At 41.5% G+C, this 18,635-nt stretch overlaps 1 protein-coding gene across 1 annotated transcript; it reads right to left on the bottom strand.

Annotated features, from left to right (window-relative positions):
* Window positions 1-1,465: 1,465 nt before the first annotated feature.
* Window positions 1,466-15,053, bottom strand: LOC144696057 (zinc finger protein 706). Its single transcript, XM_078567263.1, has 4 exons — window positions 14,934-15,053; window positions 4,699-4,847; window positions 3,568-3,687; window positions 1,466-2,742 (listed from the first exon to the last, which is right to left on the bottom strand). Exons 2-3 carry the CDS (start codon window positions 4,828-4,830, stop codon window positions 3,592-3,594), a joined length of 228 nt encoding a protein of 75 aa, XP_078423389.1. The 5' UTR covers window positions 4,831-4,847; window positions 14,934-15,053; the 3' UTR covers window positions 1,466-2,742; window positions 3,568-3,591.
* Between the last annotated feature and the right edge of the window lie 3,582 nt (window positions 15,054-18,635).

Here is an 18,635-nt window from a genome sequence, read left to right as displayed (position 1 = left end):
AACAAGCACCAAGAATTAGCTTGGCTGGTGGTGAGAAAGGCCCTTCCCGTCAGATCCTTCCAACATGTCAGGAGCTTCACCCCTTCTGCACATTGCCCTCGAGGTGGCTGTGGTGGGGATGAGACCATTGTTCACCTCCTTGTGGATTGTGCCTTTGTAAAGGTCTGGAGGGAGATGCAGTGGTTTCTGTCGAGGTTCATTCCGAGTAGTTCTGTGACACAGGACTCTGTGCTCTACGGGCTGTTCCCAGGGACACACACCAAGACAAACATCAACTGCAACTGGAGGATCATCAACTCGGTGAAAGATGCTTTTTGGTCTGCCTGAAACTTGTTGGTCTTCCAGCGCAAAGAGTTGTCCCCGACTGAGTGTTGCAGACTGCACATTCCAAGGTCCAGGACTACGTGCTGAGGGACGCACTAAAGCTTGGAGCAGCCAGCGCAAAGGCCCAATGTGAAAAAGTCAGCGTCTAAGACCTTTCTGCCATAGTGCACCGAGGGGCTGGGAATTGCTTAGAGCCCCTCGGGCTGTACAGCTCACAATGAATGTATGCACTGAATACTAATTGTATTGAAGCACCTCAGAGAGCAACATGATGTATGTTGATAACTCCAATACCATTGTCTGATTGTCTGTAATGACCATATTGAAATGATTGTAATATTCGTTGATTGTATTGATGCACCTCATGATCCATGTGTAAAAGTTTTTCAGATGATGCCATGAAAAATGAGGGGGCCAAGGGCAGATCTTTGAGGGACACTGGAGGTAACTGCAGGAGTGGGAAGGGAAGCCAATGCAAGTGATTCTCTGGCTACAATTATATAAATATGAATGGAACCACATCCCACCCAGCAGGACAACTGTAGAGAGACGTTGGAGGACGACGATATGATCAACTGTGTAAAAGGCTGCTAACAGGTCGAGGAGGGATACTTTGCTTTCAATCACATAGGAAAGTCACAAATGACATCCGAAGAGCCATTTCAGAATGCTGCAAGTAAAAGGAAATTTCTCAAATCGGAAAGTTAATTCAGTGAACCTTTTAACTGGCTTCTTCCTCGATATACTGGAAGACAGTGCTCAAAACGTGTACTTGACTCATTAGTAAATGAATACATTATCTATCTGTACTCAATTATAACTTCTCTTAACTGTACACCTCAAAATAAATGATTTTAAACTGACTCATTTACTTAAACTGCAAACCATACCTAAACAGCAGAAATATTTTCTTTTGCGCACTTTATTTATATAGCTGATCCTATTTCCATTCAAACCGAAGCAGTTAAGAGACTCAGTGTTAGACTACACCAAGCAGTTTACAGTACAAGTTCACTTTAATCCAGAAATGTTATTGATGATGGAAAAATCAAGTGCTACATTTTGTAGGAAACAATACATCACATTGGCAGGAATACTAGACTCAGTTCAGCACAAGAATAAGGAATTCCGAGCCATTCCATTTACAAGAAAATGTGCTTCTGATATTTATTAAAGAAATTACAATGAGCTCCAGATAAATCACAAAATGCTGCACATGTATGATTATGCAAGGTTGCTACAGAACAAAGAGACTTGAAACAGGGCCAAAGGATTAGGAGCAGAACTAGGTGAAATACACAAGCTATTGCAATCCTAGTTACTGTGGTTTCGAATAGGAACTTTCTCAAGTCAATTTCGGAATTAGCTTCCGTCTACATTTGGAGAAACCCCTTCAACGAGTTTTAGACATAAAAAACAAGACTAGTTAATTGACATGTTACTACCAACCTGCCAGCTTTGCAATGTTAACTCTACAATCGTTAGCTACAAAGCAACAGTTTGAAAACAGTCAGCAAAGCTCAGACACATCCGCTTATTAGCATTTACACATTAGAGACAGTGTCTCTTCACGTGTCTGCTCCACATTAATGTATTTTAAACTGTTAGGGATGCTACAGTATGATTTGCAATAGAAAAATCATGGAGCTCAGATGAAATCTGTTATCTTCAGGTAATCAAGCACTCTTCATAAAATGAATGGTTTTAAAACAAAAGAAGTGGTTATGAGTTTAAATTGTTCTACAATCATCTGGAAACATCCACTTTTTGGCCAGTGAGAAAGACCCTATTGTCATCTTCAGAATCCTTCATGGTTTGATCGCAATTATTATTTAAGTTAAGATTGCAACAGGGGAACAACATTTTTAATATATTGCAACAACCCTTCTACAAAGGTGCTGCTGAACACAAGCTGTACAATGGATACATATCCTAATGTGGATGACTGGCCTGTGCTTAGCAAGGTCAAGATATTTTATTAGTGATAGGCCAGTACACTAACCTAACCAAACTTGTAAAAGCAACACAACATTCACTGATAGAGGTTTCTGCAAAACCAATGTAAGTATAAGCCACAGATTTTATGCTTCCATATAGTTTTGCAATAGTCTCAACAGTACAAGTATCACAATGATGCCAGTGCTTAAACATAGTGAATGAAGAGAAACAAATGTTAGTACTGGTCTATCACTAGATCAGTACCACATTCTCACCCAGCTCACTTGAAGAATTGGCAGCTTTGTAATGTCTGAAAAAAATGTTCACTCCAATGCTCCCTTGTCCCCAAAACATGAAAGGAATAAACATTGATAGTTCAGTAGTAAGTAGAAAGTGAAAAGTTTGAAGAATCAAACATTCTTCATCTTTTCCAGGCCTTGTGTAGTAGGTTCAGTGCATCATGTCAACAGAATTCCAAGTCTGAAAGTAATCACAAAATACAAGTTAGAAAAAAGGTGTTATAAAATCAAACTTGCACCTTCCACCAGCAAATATCTATAAAATCTAACTTTTAACAGTAATTGTTCATTTGAATATTCATTTTATAAAATTTACATTAGTAACAGGATGGGCTACTTTGATCAACATTGTTGTGCGCTCATCAAACAAGCTCAATTGTTTAATTTGAATGTATTGCCTCCACCACTGAAGGTGGAGCTGAATTTAAAAAAGCAACAGAGCGCAAATGACTTGGCATGAACAGAATCCATGGTAAAATATTCCAGCATAGTATGTGTTTTCTACCCCTCAACTTTCAAATCAATTGTGCCAAAAATCACAATTTTCTCATATCCATCGTGATCAATCAGCCTCACAGCAAGTACATCTCTTTGCTAAAGCCGTTCACATGGAGGGGCTAGATTTAAGCAGCTTTGGGTTCCAAATGCCTATAAGATTCATATATCTGGCACATTGCAATCTATCACATGCAGGCCCTTCCACTATATCGAAGACAGATGTCACTGGGAAGCGAACTGCTAGAAGGCAATACCTTAAAAGTTATGTTGAGAAAGCACATTATATCTAGAATTTGATCAGAGAAATAAGCACCTTCACCTACACCAAATTCTGTACAATGAAGTATGATACATCACATTCACGATAATATTCAGAAGGATTGTGAACATATTCTCCAAGGATTCAATCATGTTAGTCAACGGTCTTAAGACTAGTTTTGTCTTATTGTTGCGTACACATTATTTTTCTTGATGTGCCTACTTAGAGATGCTCAAAAAAGTTTCTCACCCAAATCCAAGTTTTGCTTTCTTTTTATGCCTGTACATCAACCAATTCAGGAGGCAAAGGAGATTTAGGGTGTTTACTCTCAAAATGCTGTTTGAAAGTTTTAGGATCTGGCATCTGTGTCTGAAAGAAAAGACGACCATTGTATCATCGCGGTAAGTAACTAGTACGATAATTATCACAGTGCCTAGTTACTTCGAAAAAAAAGAAACCACAATAACCTGAGAATTACCCAGTGGCTCTCTGCATCGCTGCACTGCATTGAGACATTTAAACATACTGAGCAGTCCAGATTGAAACTCTAACCTGTATTGGTTAACTGATCTGAGCCAGGGTGGTATAACTAATGCTTGTTGGAATTAAACTCAAGACCCAGAGTTGAAAGACATAAGGTACTCTACTGTGGATCAAAGCTGTGATTTTTCTCCAGCTTGATCCTTAATTTTTTCAAGGCATGTACTTTGATAAGGTACAGATCCATAGGTTGTGGCCATCATTCATAGCCTTGTATAAGTCTACTTCCCCACATGCATGCATGAACACTGTCAATTCCATATGCAAGCTATCAAACAGCAAGCTGGCTACTTAACCTCAAGAAGCACCATAGCAGATTCAATGTCCTCCCATGTCCTAGCTTCAAAGCTTCCTTCCACTGGCACCCATACTTGCACACAATCAGTTTTTAGGAACAGAAACTTTGGCTGTTTTGCCTCCTGATGATCCAGGAGCACTGAAACCATTTGAAAACCCTTGATCCCTGTTCGTGATCACTTAACTTGGTATGGACAGAGGTATAAACCAGAGATCTCCCTGGTCTGTATAACTCAGCAATGTACCATCTTAATCAGCTGTGAAGATCTTGTATTTCTATATTGCTAATGGTAATAGCAAGTTATCAAATTGACAACCCATGAAAATAATTAAACCGAAATCAACTAGTTCAGTGTAAATTGGAATTACTTATTCCCAAGAGGAACGCATACTCTTGGAATTAGCCTGGAATCTCTGCCTCAAACTTAAAAAAAGTCTGACACAATTAGAACACAACAGCTCACAGCAGTTGATCTAAACAGCACAATCGGTACTTTCAAAGACATGTTACAGCAGTACTGCTTTGATGACCTATTTCTTTACCTTGCAGACTGGACATGTGTGCACAAGTGCTGCTTTTGCTGCTGCTTTTTGATCAGATCCTCCCTTCTTCTTTTCAGCTTGCCTCTTGGCATTCTTCTGCTGGGCTTGTATCTTCTGCTGTCCACGAGCCATGACGAAACTCAGGAAATCTAGCCAAAAAAAAACCTAAGTTTCAGTTACCGTACTAAATAATGATAGCCACCACGGGTAACAGAAGCAAGCTGTCATATTAAAGCTACTGCACCAAATAAGGACTTGTTTAAAAAAATAAAAAGGTTCTGAGTTTCAGCAGAACCACTTTTAGGCATCCTAGCAAATTTACAACAAATCATCACAGTGCAGTAACCAGCAGCTGAGTGCCAGTCAAGAAAGAAATGAAAAGGGTGCAAATCAATTACTGTAACAAGGAAAACACTTGTGTATTGAATAGAGCAGTTCCACAGGTTAATTCAAATTTGAAAGTAAAAAAAGTTTAGTGCATCCTGCTTGGACAAAAATGAAAGCTATGGCACCACCGACAAACTCAAACTATGAACAGGCACGGAATTTTCTGCCAAATGATGAGTTTAATGGCGCTTGCCATTATTGAGCAAATCACCCAGCAACTTGGTTAAAAAAAATGCAAATTGAGAATTCTCCACAAGTTGGTGCAAAATTTGCACTGCTCTGCCATTAACCAATGGAAAGAGAAGCTTGCCCTCAAATTCCATGAGTTCAGTAAGTTGCTGCAATTGTGCATTAATTGCCAAATAAACACCTAGAAAGTTAGGGCCTCAACTTAATGGAATAACTATCCTCATTAAAAGGGTACTTATCAGCCTGCGATACCAATTAATCTCCAGCCCAAAAGCGGAACAATTTAAACTGCACAGTTTGAACAAAATTATCCAAAAAAGGAAAAGCACTGATTCACAAACCTACAACATGATACCATTTGAGAGGCTCATGGCAAAGATAATGCCACTTGGAGAATGTAATACACAGATAGAGAAAATAGCACTTTGAATTTACTTTAATTGTTCCAGAGCGCTTCACAGGGAATTATAAATGAGGTAGAGGCAGAGAAGTATAGGGAGGGAATTCCAGAGTTTAGGGCCTTGACAGCTGTATGCAGAGCAACCAATGGTGGTTCAATCAAAATTGGAGATGCTCAAGGGGCCAGAACTGGAGGAGTTCAGATATCAGAGTTGTAGGCTAGAGATTATGGATAGGGAGGGTCAAGACCAAGGAGGATTTGGAAATAAGGATGAGAATTTTTCGATTTAAGGGTGGATGAATGAATAGGGCTTGGGGTGAGTTAGGATATGGGCAGCAGAGTTTTAGATGATATTAAGGTTAGAGGATAGAATGTGGGAGGCAGGCCAGGACTGTGTTGGAACAGTCAAGTCTAGAGGAAACAAAAGCATTGTTGAAGGTTTCACCAGATGAGATGAGGCAGGGCAATGTCAGACAGCGTCAGAGTTGGAATGGGGCAGTTCTAGTGATGACATGGATATGTCAGAAGCTCATCTCTGGGTCAAATATAATACCAAAGTTGCGAGCAGTCCAGTTTATCCTCAGACAATTACCAGGGAGAAGGATGAAGTTGTTAGCTAGGGAGCAGAGTTTGAGAGAGGCAAAGATACTGTGGCTTTGATCTTCCCATTTCGTTAGAGGAAATTGCTGTTCATTCAGTGCTTGATGTGAAACAACCTGACACTTTGGAGGCAGCGGAATGCTCAAGAGAGTGGTAGGGCGTAGAACTAGGTATCAGTGTACATGGGGAAACTGACGTATTTTCAGATGATGCCATGAAAAATGAGGGGGCCAAGGGTAGATCTTTGAGGGACACTGGAGGTAACTGCAGGAGTGGGAAGGGAAGCCAATGCAAGTGATTCTCTGGCTACAATTATATAAATATGAATGGAACCACATCCCACCCAGCAGGACAAATGTAGAGAGACGTTGGAGGACGACGATATGATCAACTGTGTAAAAGGCTGCTAACAGGTCGAGGAGGGATACTTTGCTTTCAATCACATAGGAAAGTCACAAATGACATCCGAAGAGCCATTTCAGAATGCTGCAAGTAAAAGGAAATTTCTCAAATTGGAAAGATGGGTGTTAGGATAGCTATTACTATAAACAGAAATATCTGGAGTGAAGACTGAGCAAAGAATATCAATTTGATAAAATTGGGGAAGTAAAAAAATGCAGCCATTCAGCCCCTCAAGTCTATTTCACCTTTCAATGAGATCATTCCATATTGCTGCCATTGCCCAATTAATCCTAAATAGTGAGATTTTAAATAGAGTAGCAGAATGACCTCGATGTGCAGATACACGGGTTATTTTAAAGCTGGCAGTACAAGTAGATAAGACCAAAGAAAAACAGTAACCTTGGTTTTCTGTGTACACAAGAACATAATGACAAATTTGTATTAAACCACAGCTGCAATACATACAGTTTCTTGCACCTTATTTATAACACAAAAGCAAGGGAAAGGGGGCAGCTAGGAAATGATCAGGATTTAGATAATTTGGTACAAAGGGGTAAAAGTTGAGACTCTTATACCAGTGACATGATAAAGCATGCAAGATTATGAAGAGCAATTATAGATTACTTCCATTGATCAATGAACAGTAACAGAACAAAAGTTAAAATCACAAAAAACTTAGGTGGTTAAAAAATTGTACCAAGGACATTAGAAAGCGGATTCCTCTGTCACAGCTATTGTTACAAAATCCATTAAGAGAATTAAGCTACTGATTTGCTCAAATCACACCCTTGCCTCCACCTTTGAGGTCCTAGTCCCCCATTAAAACCTCTACTCTTCCTCACCCTGGCTGTTCATTGCCACTCCCCTCAAGTTCAAAAGGGCACAGACTTGAGTGGGTATGGTGGACAACTGAATTGGCAATTCATTGCCAGATCTGACTGGATCTCAAAAGCACTATGGGGTCCTTGGGTTCTGCCAAAATTGCTAAGTATTCCAGGACCATTTCTGGTATAATTTCTCTACTGCAAATCTTAAACACCCCCCCACCTGTCTCCTCCATTCTCATCTCCAAGTGGAAGGAGCTCACGGACTTTTGTCACTTAGGTTTGAGACCATCCAATCAGGTAATCCTGCTGCTTTCTTCTCTTGCCCCCGACACAGCAGGCCAAACTTTCTCCAAGGCTCCTCCCCACTGCCCTAACCCAAATTTAAATCTTTCCCCATCTTCCTTCATGCCCTCTCCAAGTTGGACTTGTTTGAGACCAACCTCCTGCTCCGTCAGCTCTATTTTTACTCAACTGCTAACCATCCATACTGACCCTAGTCCTTTAAATCTGCCCGCATCACCATACTTCTCAAAAAAAAACAAACCCAAGTCCCTCTGTCCTCGCAAATTGCTGTTCATCTCCAACATTACTTTCCTCTCAAGTCCTGAACCTGCTGTCACTTCCCAAATTCATAGCCACCTTACCTGAACTCCATATATGAATCCATCCAATCAAGCACCACCCACCCCCCTCACTATGCCACAGAATCAAAACAGCTCAAAATTACAAATGACAGAATTTTAATGGCACAAAGGGAGGCCATTTGGCCCATCATGTCTGAACCAGCTCTCCAAATGAGCATTATGACCTAGCGCCACTGGCCTGCCTTTTCCCTGTACCCCTGCAAATTGTTTGTATTCAAATCATCCATTGCCCTCTTGAATGTGTCGATTGAATATGCCTTCACCACACTTCCAAGCAGTGCATTCCAGCCCCGAACTACTCGTTGCGTGAAAAAGATTTTTCTCAGGTCACTTTTGCTTCTTTTGCAAATCACTTTAGATCTGTGCCCTCTCGTTCTTAATCCTTTTACGAGTGGGAACAGCTTCTCCCTATCTACTCCGTCCAGTCCCCTCATGATTTAGAGCATCTCTATCAAATCTCCTCTTAACCTTCTTCGCTCCAAGGAGAAGTCCCAACCTCTGCAATCTATCTTTATCACTGAAATTTCTCATCCCTGGAAACATTCTTGTAAACCTCTTCTGCACTCTCTCCAATGTGTTCACATCCTTCCTATAATGTGGCATCCAGAACTGTACACAATACTTCAGCTGAGGTCTAACAAGTGTCTTCAACATAACCTTCTCACTCTTGTACTCTAGGCCCCTACTAATAAAGCTCAGGATACTATATGCTTTATTAACTGCTCTCTCCACCTGTCCTGCCACCTTCAATGATCTATGTACATATACACCCAGGTCTTTCTACTCCTGCACCCACTTCAAAATTTTGCCCCTTATTTTATATTGTCTGTCCATGTTATTCCTACCAAAATGCATCACCTCACACTTCTTCGCATTGAACTTCATCAGCTACTTATCTGCCTACTCCACCAACTTGTCTATGTCCTTTTGAAGTTCTACACTGTCCTCGCAGTTTACAACACTCCTAAGCATCGTATCATCCACAAACTTTGAAATTGTTCCCTGCACACCAAGATCTAGATCATTAATATATATCAGGAAAAGCAAAGGCCCCAATACTGACCCCCTGGGGAACTCCAGTACAAACCTTCCTCCAGCCTGAAAAATATCCACTGACCACTACTCTCTGCTTCCTGTTTTTCAGCCAATTTTGTATCCACGTCACTACTGTCCCTTTTATTCCATGAGCAATAACTTCTCTCGCAATTCTGTTGTGTGGCACTGTATCAAATGCCTTCTGAAAGTCCCAGCATTACCTTCATCGACCTTTTCTGCTACCTCTTCAAAAAACTCCAGCAAGTTAGTTAAACATGATTTCCCCTTTAGAAATCCATGCTGGCTCTTCCTTATCAACCCATATTTTCCCATGTGACTACTAATTCTATCTGAATAATTGTTTCTAGAACCTTGCCCACCACTGAAGTTAAACTAACTGGTCTGCAATCGTTGGGCTTTTCCTTAAGCTTTTTTGAACAAGGGCATAATGTTTGCAATTCTCCAGTCCTCTGGCACCTCCCCCAAGTCTAGGGAAGACTGAAAAATCATGGCCAGTGCCCCTGCAATTTCTACTCTCCCTTCAATATCCTTGGATACATCTCGTCCAGTCTGTCCCAGTGCCTTGTCAACTTTAAGTACCGACAGTTTATTCAACATTTCCTCATCAATTTTGAACCCTTCTAGTGACAGCATTCCCTCGTCTGTCACCATGGCCTGGGTAGCATCTACCTCCTTGGTAAAGACGGATGTGAAGTATTCATTTAATAACTCAGCCATGGCCCCATTGTCCATGTGTAAATTCCCTTTCAGGTCCATAATCGGCCCTACTCCTTTTACCACCGTTTTACTATTTATATGCCTATAGAAGACTTTGGGATTCCCTTTGATGTTGGTTGCCAGTCTTTTCTCAATGCCTCTTCGCTTCTCTAATATGCTATTTCACCTCCCCTCTGAACCTTCTGTATTCCTCTTGGTTCTCAATTGTATTTTCTACCTGACACCTATCACAAGCACACTTTTATTTATCTTAATTTCTATCACCTCATTCATCCAGGGAGCTCTGGATTTGTTTGCCCTACCTTTCCCTTTCGATGGAATGTACCTTGACTGTGCCCAATCCAATTCTTTTTTTGAAGGTAGCTGAATTCATGAACTGTAGCTGAACAATGGCAAACTGTACCTACCTCTTCACTCCTCTCGATCTGTCTGTAGCCTTTGTCACAGCTAACCACACTGCCCTCCTCCAATACCTCTCCACCAAGATCCAGCTAGATGGGACTAAACTCTCACCTTGTTTCACTCTCATCTATCCAGTTGTAGCCAGTAAATCACCTTGAAGGGCTCCTCTTTCCACTCCTGCATAGTTACCTCTGGCGTCCCTCAAGGACCTACCCTTGGTCACCACCTAATTCTCACTGACGTTCTGTTGCTCACCAACATCTAAAAGCTCAGCTCCCACATGTATATTGATGACACAGTGCTGCTCCACAATCCCCCGCCATCCTTCTACCATTTGAATTGGTGGACTTGTCTGACATCCAGTGTAGGATAAGTATAAATTTCCTCCAAATATTGGGAACCCTGCCACAAATTACACTCCCAAGCACCAGCTCAATCCCTCTCCCTGGCAACAATGAGAGACTGAGATACTATTCACAGCCTTGCTGACATATCCGACTGAGATGAGGTTCTGACCCACATCCACAATCATCAGGACTGCCCATTTCCACCTGCCTGATTTGTTAGTGAAACTCAAGCCAATGACTTGACTATTCCAAATCACTCCTTGTCTGCCTGCTACATTCTACCCTCTGTGAACTTGACAATCCCAAACTCTGCTGCTGTTGTCCTAACTCGCACCAAGTCCCATTCAACCCGTTCTCACTGACCCACACTGGCTCTGTCAGTTTTAAAATTCTCACCCCATTTTCAAATTCCTTCACAACCTCACTAATCTCCTTCAGCTACACAACACTTTAGAAATTTTTGTGCTCCTCCAATTTGGGGCTCTTGAACATCCCAGATTTTAATCACTCCATTAATGGCAGCTCTGGCTTTAGCTGCCAAGACCCCAGGCTCTGGAATTCCCTCCCTCAACATCTCTGCTTTTCTTTATTCCTTGAAGACTGAACTTAAAACCTACCTCTAAACAAGCTTCTGGTCAACTGCCCTACTACCTCCCAAGATTCAGTGTCAAATTTTAGTCTGCTAACACTCCTGTGAAGTACTTTGGGACATTATACCAAATTAAAGATTATATAAATACAAGTTATCGTTGTCAACTTAGATAGTTACTTAAACAGTTATTTGAGTAACATGATTATTAAGGGACATGTGGTGCAAGAAAAAATAGAATTAGGTTACATGCTCATTCAAAAAAATCAGCAGACAAGATGGACCTGATCTGATGACCTGCTTCTATAATGTAACATACTTATTTTATCTACACAAAAATATTTAATTTGTATGACAACTCAGCTGAGAAAGAGACACACCGCTGCTTCAAATATATGATCAGGAATGGAGAGGTTTCTATTTTGCAATTACTTGCCATCTGGAGTACGAGGCTTGTATATCACATCTATCCCAGATGAATTAATTTACCATACCCTAAAACTATAAAACAATCTTTCCCCCAACAAAAATAGAATAGATAAATGTAAAAGAATAGCATATAAAGTACAAATTTTGGGCAGAGATGTATTTACACACACAAGGTGTGAAACTTGATTCAGTGGTGGTACTCACTTCCAAGTCCAACAGCTTAAGTCTTACACCGGAGACAAGCACATAATCTAAAAATGACCAGTTCAATAAGAGGAAATGCTGGACACATCTTTCATATGGGACATCTTAGGTGCATAAGATCGATCCAACAGCCAGTATTTATCCTCAGAAAACATCTAAACAGATGACCTAATCAATCATTTCAATGCTGTTTGTGGAAACTTACTGCTCTTAATAATTCTTGTATAACAGTGGTTACGCTTCTCAAGTATTTTGGGACATCTTGGGATCATGACATACAAGACTCAAGCTTTTTAAAAAAAAAAGCCTTTAGCCATATATTTTTCTCTGGTTCTGGAAGAATGACAACAGAATACATATCACTGAAGACGACTTTATTACAGTTTACACCTTGAATGTTCCAGCTCCTTCGACACTGAACAGACAATTCATCTAATTTGCAGTTTGAACAGTAGTTATGTTACAGCTGTACAGAGCTTTTTTAAGTCCTCAGGTGGAGCTCCGCATTCATTTCTCAGCACTGTACCGCAGGAAGGGTATACTGCTCTCAAAGGAGGTACAGTGCAGATTTATACCAGAGCTAAAAGGGATTAAATTATGAGGACAAGTTGCATAGAGTTGGCTTGTATTCTCTTGAACATAAGGGGTGATCTAATTTTGATATTTAAGGCAACCAGGCGAACATACAAATTAGGAATAGACCACTCGGCCCTGAGTCTGCTCCTCCGTTCAATAAGATTATGGCTGATCCGACTGTAGTCTCAACCCCACATTCCTGTCTACCCAATAACCTTTCACCTCCTTGTTAATCAAGCTCTGCCTTAAAAATATTCTAGAACTCTGCTTCCACCGCCTTTTGAAGAGTTCCACATACTCATGACTCAAAATTCCTCATGTCTTCAATGAGTGACCCTTTAATTTAAAACCTTGACACCCTAGTTCTAGAAAATCTCCCAAGAGGAAACATCCTCTCCACATCCATCCTGTCAAGACCCCTCAAGATCTTAAAGGTTTCAATGAAGTCACCTCTTACTCTAAACTCCATGGATACAAGCCTAACCTGTCCAACCTTTCCTCATATGACAACTCGCTGATTCCCGGTATTAGTCTAGTAAACCTTCTCTGAACTGCTTCCAACACATTTATATCTTTCCTTAAATAAGGAGACTAACTGTACACAGTATTCCAGATGTGGTCTCACCAATGCCAGTACAAATGAAGCATAACCTCCCTACTTTTGTAATCAATTCCTCTCGCAATAAACAATAACATTCTATTAGCTTTCCTAATTACTTGCTGTACCTGCATACTAGCCTTTTGTGATTCATGCACGAGGACACCCAGAACCCTCTGAATCTCAGAGCTCTGCAATCGCTCACCATTTAGAAAAGCTTTTTTACTCTTCCTGCCAAAATGGACAATTTCACATTTGCCCACATTATACTCCATTTACCAGATCTTTGCCCACTTACTTAACCTATGCCCTCTTCACAATTTACTTTCCTACCCATCTTTGTGTCGTCAGCAAATTCAACAACCATTCCTTCAGTACCTTCATCCAAGTCATTATTATAAATTGTAAGTTGAGGCCCCAGCACTGATCCCCATGGCACACCACTCATCACATCCTGCCAGCCAAAGACCCATTTATGCCAACTCTTATATCCTGTTAGCTAGCCAATCTTCTATTCATGCCAGTATGTTACCCCCTACACCATGAACTTTTATTATTTCCCGCAATAAACTTTGATGGGGCACCTTATCAAATGCCTTCTGGAAACTTAGGTACAGTACATCTGCTGGATCCTCTTTATCCGCAGCATGTGACTCCTTCAAAAGAAGTCCAATAAATTGGTTAAACATGATTTCCCTTTCACAAAACCATGTTGACTCTGCCTGATCACCTTGAATTTTTCTGTGCCCTGCTATAACATCTTCAATAGCTAACATTTTCCCCATGACAAATGTTAGGCTAACTGGCCTGTAGTTGCCTCTGTCTCCCTCCCTTTTTGAATAAACATTTGTTGTTTTCCAATCTAATGGAACATGCCCAAATCTACAGAATTCTGGAAATTTCGAACCAATACATCAACTATCACACTGGCCACTTCTTTCAAGACCTTAGGGCGACGTCCATCTGGACCCAGGGATTGGTCAGCCCGGGTCAATAGGACAGCTAAGGAAACAATTCCACTGGTGGGAGAGCCCAAAATATAGTGCCAAAGTTAAAAGAAAAAACAGGAGGTAGGCCATTCAGTGGTGATATCAGAAAACACATTCACTGACAGAAAGGGTAGTGGAAAAATAGAACCTTCAGCCTCTAAAAGTTGTTGAGGCTGGGGGAGTGGGGGGTCAATTGAAGAGTTCAAAACTGCGATACGAGTGCTTGGCAGGGGCACAAGTTATAGGACCAAAGGCAGACAAGACGAAGTGAGAGGAGCGGAACAGGCTGGAGGGGCCGAATGTCCATGGAGCCTGTGTAAATCACTGAAGCTCCTCTTTGCACCCAGCGCAAATGGGGGGGGGGGGGGGGGGGGAGATGGCAAATCCGCTAGAGGAGATGCCATTTGGGTCACTTCACGAGGAAGGCGAATAACAGAACTGACATTACCTCTAAACGAAGCAGTGGGGGGGTGGGGGGGTGGGTTTATTTTCTCCTGTCAGTTGGTTATATCCTTAGCCTTCCTCCAGCGAACAAAAGACAGACCTTATGTCAACGCCTCGCCCAATGGCGCCAAGATAGAGCGTCCCAGCCGCAGCTTCGTGGGGGGGGGGGGGGGGGGGGGGGAGGAATTCTGGCCCTGTCCGCGGATGACTTCAAACCAAAGCCCCCGCGGCCCGGTGCTGGCTGTGCGGCCTACCGCTGGCGCCCGGGCGGCCAGAAGCTGCGCCACCGCCCGCCCACCCCACAACTCAACGGCGAAGGCTCGCACCCCGGGGCCGGAGGGAGCGGCCAGCTTCATTCCGCTCCCCCCCCCCCCGAACCAACCAAGAGTAATACAGGGAGGAGGGGGGCGGGTGTCGCGGCCGCGTTAAACTCACCTGGCGGGCCCGCCCGGATCGCAGTTATACTGAGGAGGGGGGAGGGGGGGAGGAAATAACGACGAGCCCAGTCGGCAGCGGACCACCCTCCTCCTCCTCCTCGGCTCGGCGGCGGTTGAGTGTTATGTCAGCGGAAGTGACGCAAGCGCGCACCGAGGGGCGGGGCGGGGCCCGGCGGGGGCAATCACGTGCTTTCTGAAGGTTGCAACAGCCGCGTGGGAAAGATACAACTGGGGTTGGCAGCTCGATGTTTGTCATATTGCACCCGGAGTGATTCTCCGCCCCTTCCCTCGAGAGATTTAAACTTGCGAATCCCTTTAAACATACGAAACTGCATTCATTTTTAAACATGATTTGTAAAATAGGTCTTCTTAAAGCAGTAGAAATGCCACACGCCCATGCAACGGTTATTTGGCTCACCTATTTCATGCTTGCAATTGCCACTTAAAACCGTATTTCTCCCGACACGTGAAAAGAAACTTACATTTCAACTAGCCTTTAACTTAGAAAAGGAAGCATCACAGAAAAGGAAGTAAGCACGTATTAAAACGATGAAGAAAACGGATTTTTTTTTTCTTTAGCCATTTGGGAGAGCTGATGGAAATGCCCAAAAGTCAGTTGAAAATGCGTTTTCAGAAATATAACAGCAAAGTACTGCGAATGCTGGAAATCTGAAACAAAAACAAAAATAGCTGGAAAAGCTCAGCAGGTCTGACAGCATCTGTGGAGAGGAAGACAGAGTTAAAGTTTCGAGCCCTTATGACTCTTCATCGTATCAGAACGATGAAGAGTCATAAGGGCTCGAAACTTTAACTCTGTCTTCCTCTCCACAGATGCTGTCAGACCTGCTGAGTTGATGCGTTTTCAGAACTTGTTTAAAGGAGAGAAGAGCAGGGAGAGAGTTCTGAAGAATGGGACCAAGATGGTTAAGGCTCTGGCTGGTATAGCTAAGGGAGGAAGTGCATCATGGAGAATAAATGTATTGCAACACAGTCAACTGGTGGCAGAGAAATGGGTATTTAGCCCACTGATAGGATCAAATTCTATTAAGATTGTGTTTGTTGCAGCTGCACCCATCCAAGCAAGCAGCGAGTATTCCATCACAATGCTGATTAATGCCTTATAGATTGTGGAGAAATTTTACATTCTGATCCATCAATCCACATCTCTCAGAGTACCCATTGTTCTTATAGCATTGATATGGCTGATGCAATTAAGTTTCTAAGGAATGATTTCCAAATTGTTGACAGTAGAGAACTTGGCAGTGGTGGTTGGGGAGGTGATTGAGTTTTGTCTTGTTGAAATGGTCATTGTGTTTAACACTTATGTGATGCATAGGTTAAATGCCATATGTCAACCCAAGCCTGGATATCGTCTGGCAATACCTGTTTCAACATCAGATTCATTGCAAATTAAACTGCACACTGGAATCATCATTGATGAAGCTGCTGAGGATATCTTTTCCATCATCATCATCAACAAGTACAAGGAGATCATGGGTTTCTTTGTCGCTAAGATTGAGACCATCTGTTCAGCTTCCTCTTTGCCCAATAAAAAAAGCTTGCATCAGTCTTTCCCACCCCTGCCATCCTCTAGTTCTTTCCTATCTTCCTCCATGCCACCTCTGAGCTCATCTTGTCCAGGAGACTGTTTTTGTTTCTGCAAAGTCAACTGCATCATCCTTCTTTGACAGCTTTCTTCCATTGTTCAACTCAGTGAGACTGGACCTTGTTTGGTTCTGCTTACCCATGCAATTATAGCCAGAACATCCCCAGAAATTGCTTCTCTTCCTGACTCTACATTGTTGTTTCCAGGGGCCCCCATGAATCCATCATTGCCCCCCCTCATTCTCATCTATATGCTGTCTCTCGGTAACACTATCTGCAAGCACAATGTCATCTCTACCTTCGCACCACTTCTCTCACTCTCCACTGCCTCTGTTGTTTCGTGACTTGTCCAACATCCAGCCTTGGATAAACCACAATTTCCAGTTAAAAAGAAGACCGAAGTCATTACATCCGGCACTTGCCAACTAATTTCAGCTGTTGCCACCAATTCCATCCCCATCCATGTTTCACGCTGAACCAGACTTACCACAATCTCAGTATCTTATTAAACACTGAGCTCAGTCTCCAAACCCAGAAACTGACATAATTTGGCCATATTTCACAAATAAATGAAAGTGCAGCTTTTGAATAATACAGAAGGTAGCAGATCAAAACCAATATATTTGTAAACTATTTCAAACCACCCATTGTTCCATTTACAGCTCTACCTTTTCAATTTTTCAAATTGATATTTATGAATAAAATATGCTACTGTTGATGTTATTGTTCATGTTCACGTTTTAAAGCGATACTCATAACTTCTTTATTACACACTATGCTTATGTTAATGCATGAAGGTATATTTGCTGCTCTATGCATTGCATTGTGGATTTGCAGAGGTAGATAGATTCTTGGTAAGCAAGGGGGTGATAGGTTATCAGGGGTAGGTGGGATGCAGATTTCAGGTTACTATCAGATCAGCCATAATCTTACTAAATGGCGGAGCAGGCTTGAGAGGCTGAATGGCCTACTGCTCCTTGTTCATATGTTTGTATTGTGTATTATTCTATACATATGTCTGTGTGTGTTTATTGTGTGTGTAACTGTAAGTTGTTCTCTGCATAAGACTCCATATGGCTATGCTAATCTATGCATAGAGAAATCAATAATTTTTGCTTGATAATTTTAATATTATAATTTTTAAAAAAAATCAAGTATTTGAACTGAAATATTGACATTATGTACCTCTTGTTTCATGCATTACTTGAAACAGTGCAAATGTTTATCTGAAAGTTTTGGAACTACAGTAAATTGATGGTTCACAGATTAATTGAAGCTTATTTGTACTTCATTGGATGCAGTACATAAGTGAATATTTTTCTTCAAGATACAGTCTTCAGCAATTTGAAAATACTAAACTTCCAGATATTTATGTGGCAAAATACTGCATCCTCTTTAATTGTCTTGCACTCTGCTTTGTTTTTCTCCCTATTTTATCATTGGTCCAGGATATTTTATCAGCATGGGCTATATTCTGTTATGTAGAAAGTTTCAAGAGGTTGGGATTAGTTTCTCTGCAAAAGATTCAATTTTGAGGTGATTTGGTTAACAGTTTTAAGAATAATAATGAATCAGCGGGACAGTGATCAAAATTCTATTCCATTGTTAATTAGTTTTGGGGATTCAACATTCCCAATAAATTGCTGGCCTTAGTGAACAGAACTTTAGGAATTGTGGCGTAAGTATATTGTCAAGCAGTTCTTCTAAGCCAGGCTGAGCGGATATTAATCTGAATAACAATGAACTTTGTCTGTGCACGTACCCAAGACTGGTCAAACAGAACTATGCAAACATAAATTCAGAGACTTGGTTCTATTTATGTACCAGAGTGTACAGAAGCTTTTCAGAGTACACTGCATCCAAGACTGAGTGATATCTGCCTTGTTTTTAATGTGGTGAGACAGGATCCACAATGTTCAGTTATTTGTGCATGGTACCTCATTTTAAATTTTAAAAGCCACCACCTATCCGATTGATGGTAGCAACAATCTGTAAATGAAGACAGATCAAAACCTTCCAGTGATGCTTTTGAGATGTGTCCCCTAATGAACAAATCTCTCATCAGATGCAAAGGACTCAACTGAGCCCAACAGAT

The sequence above is a fragment of the Cetorhinus maximus genome, chromosome 21 (assembly GCF_964194155.1).
Source record: "Cetorhinus maximus chromosome 21, sCetMax3.hap1.1, whole genome shotgun sequence".
NCBI classification, from domain to species: Eukaryota; Metazoa; Chordata; class Chondrichthyes; order Lamniformes; family Cetorhinidae; genus Cetorhinus; species Cetorhinus maximus.
This window is presented reverse-complemented; position numbering and strand designations above follow the sequence as displayed.

What these genes read in the sequence shown, in the direction of transcription:
- LOC144696057 (XM_078567263.1), bottom strand. Translation starts at nt 4,830, where the DNA reads ATGGCTCGTGGACAGCAGAAGATACAAGCCCAGCAGAAGAATGCCAAG. An exon ending in ACACATGTCCAGTCTGCAAG is followed by an intron (nt 3,688 to 4,698) that starts GTAAAGAAATAG and finishes CTTTTCTTTCAG; the next exon opens with ACACAGATGCCAGATCCTAA.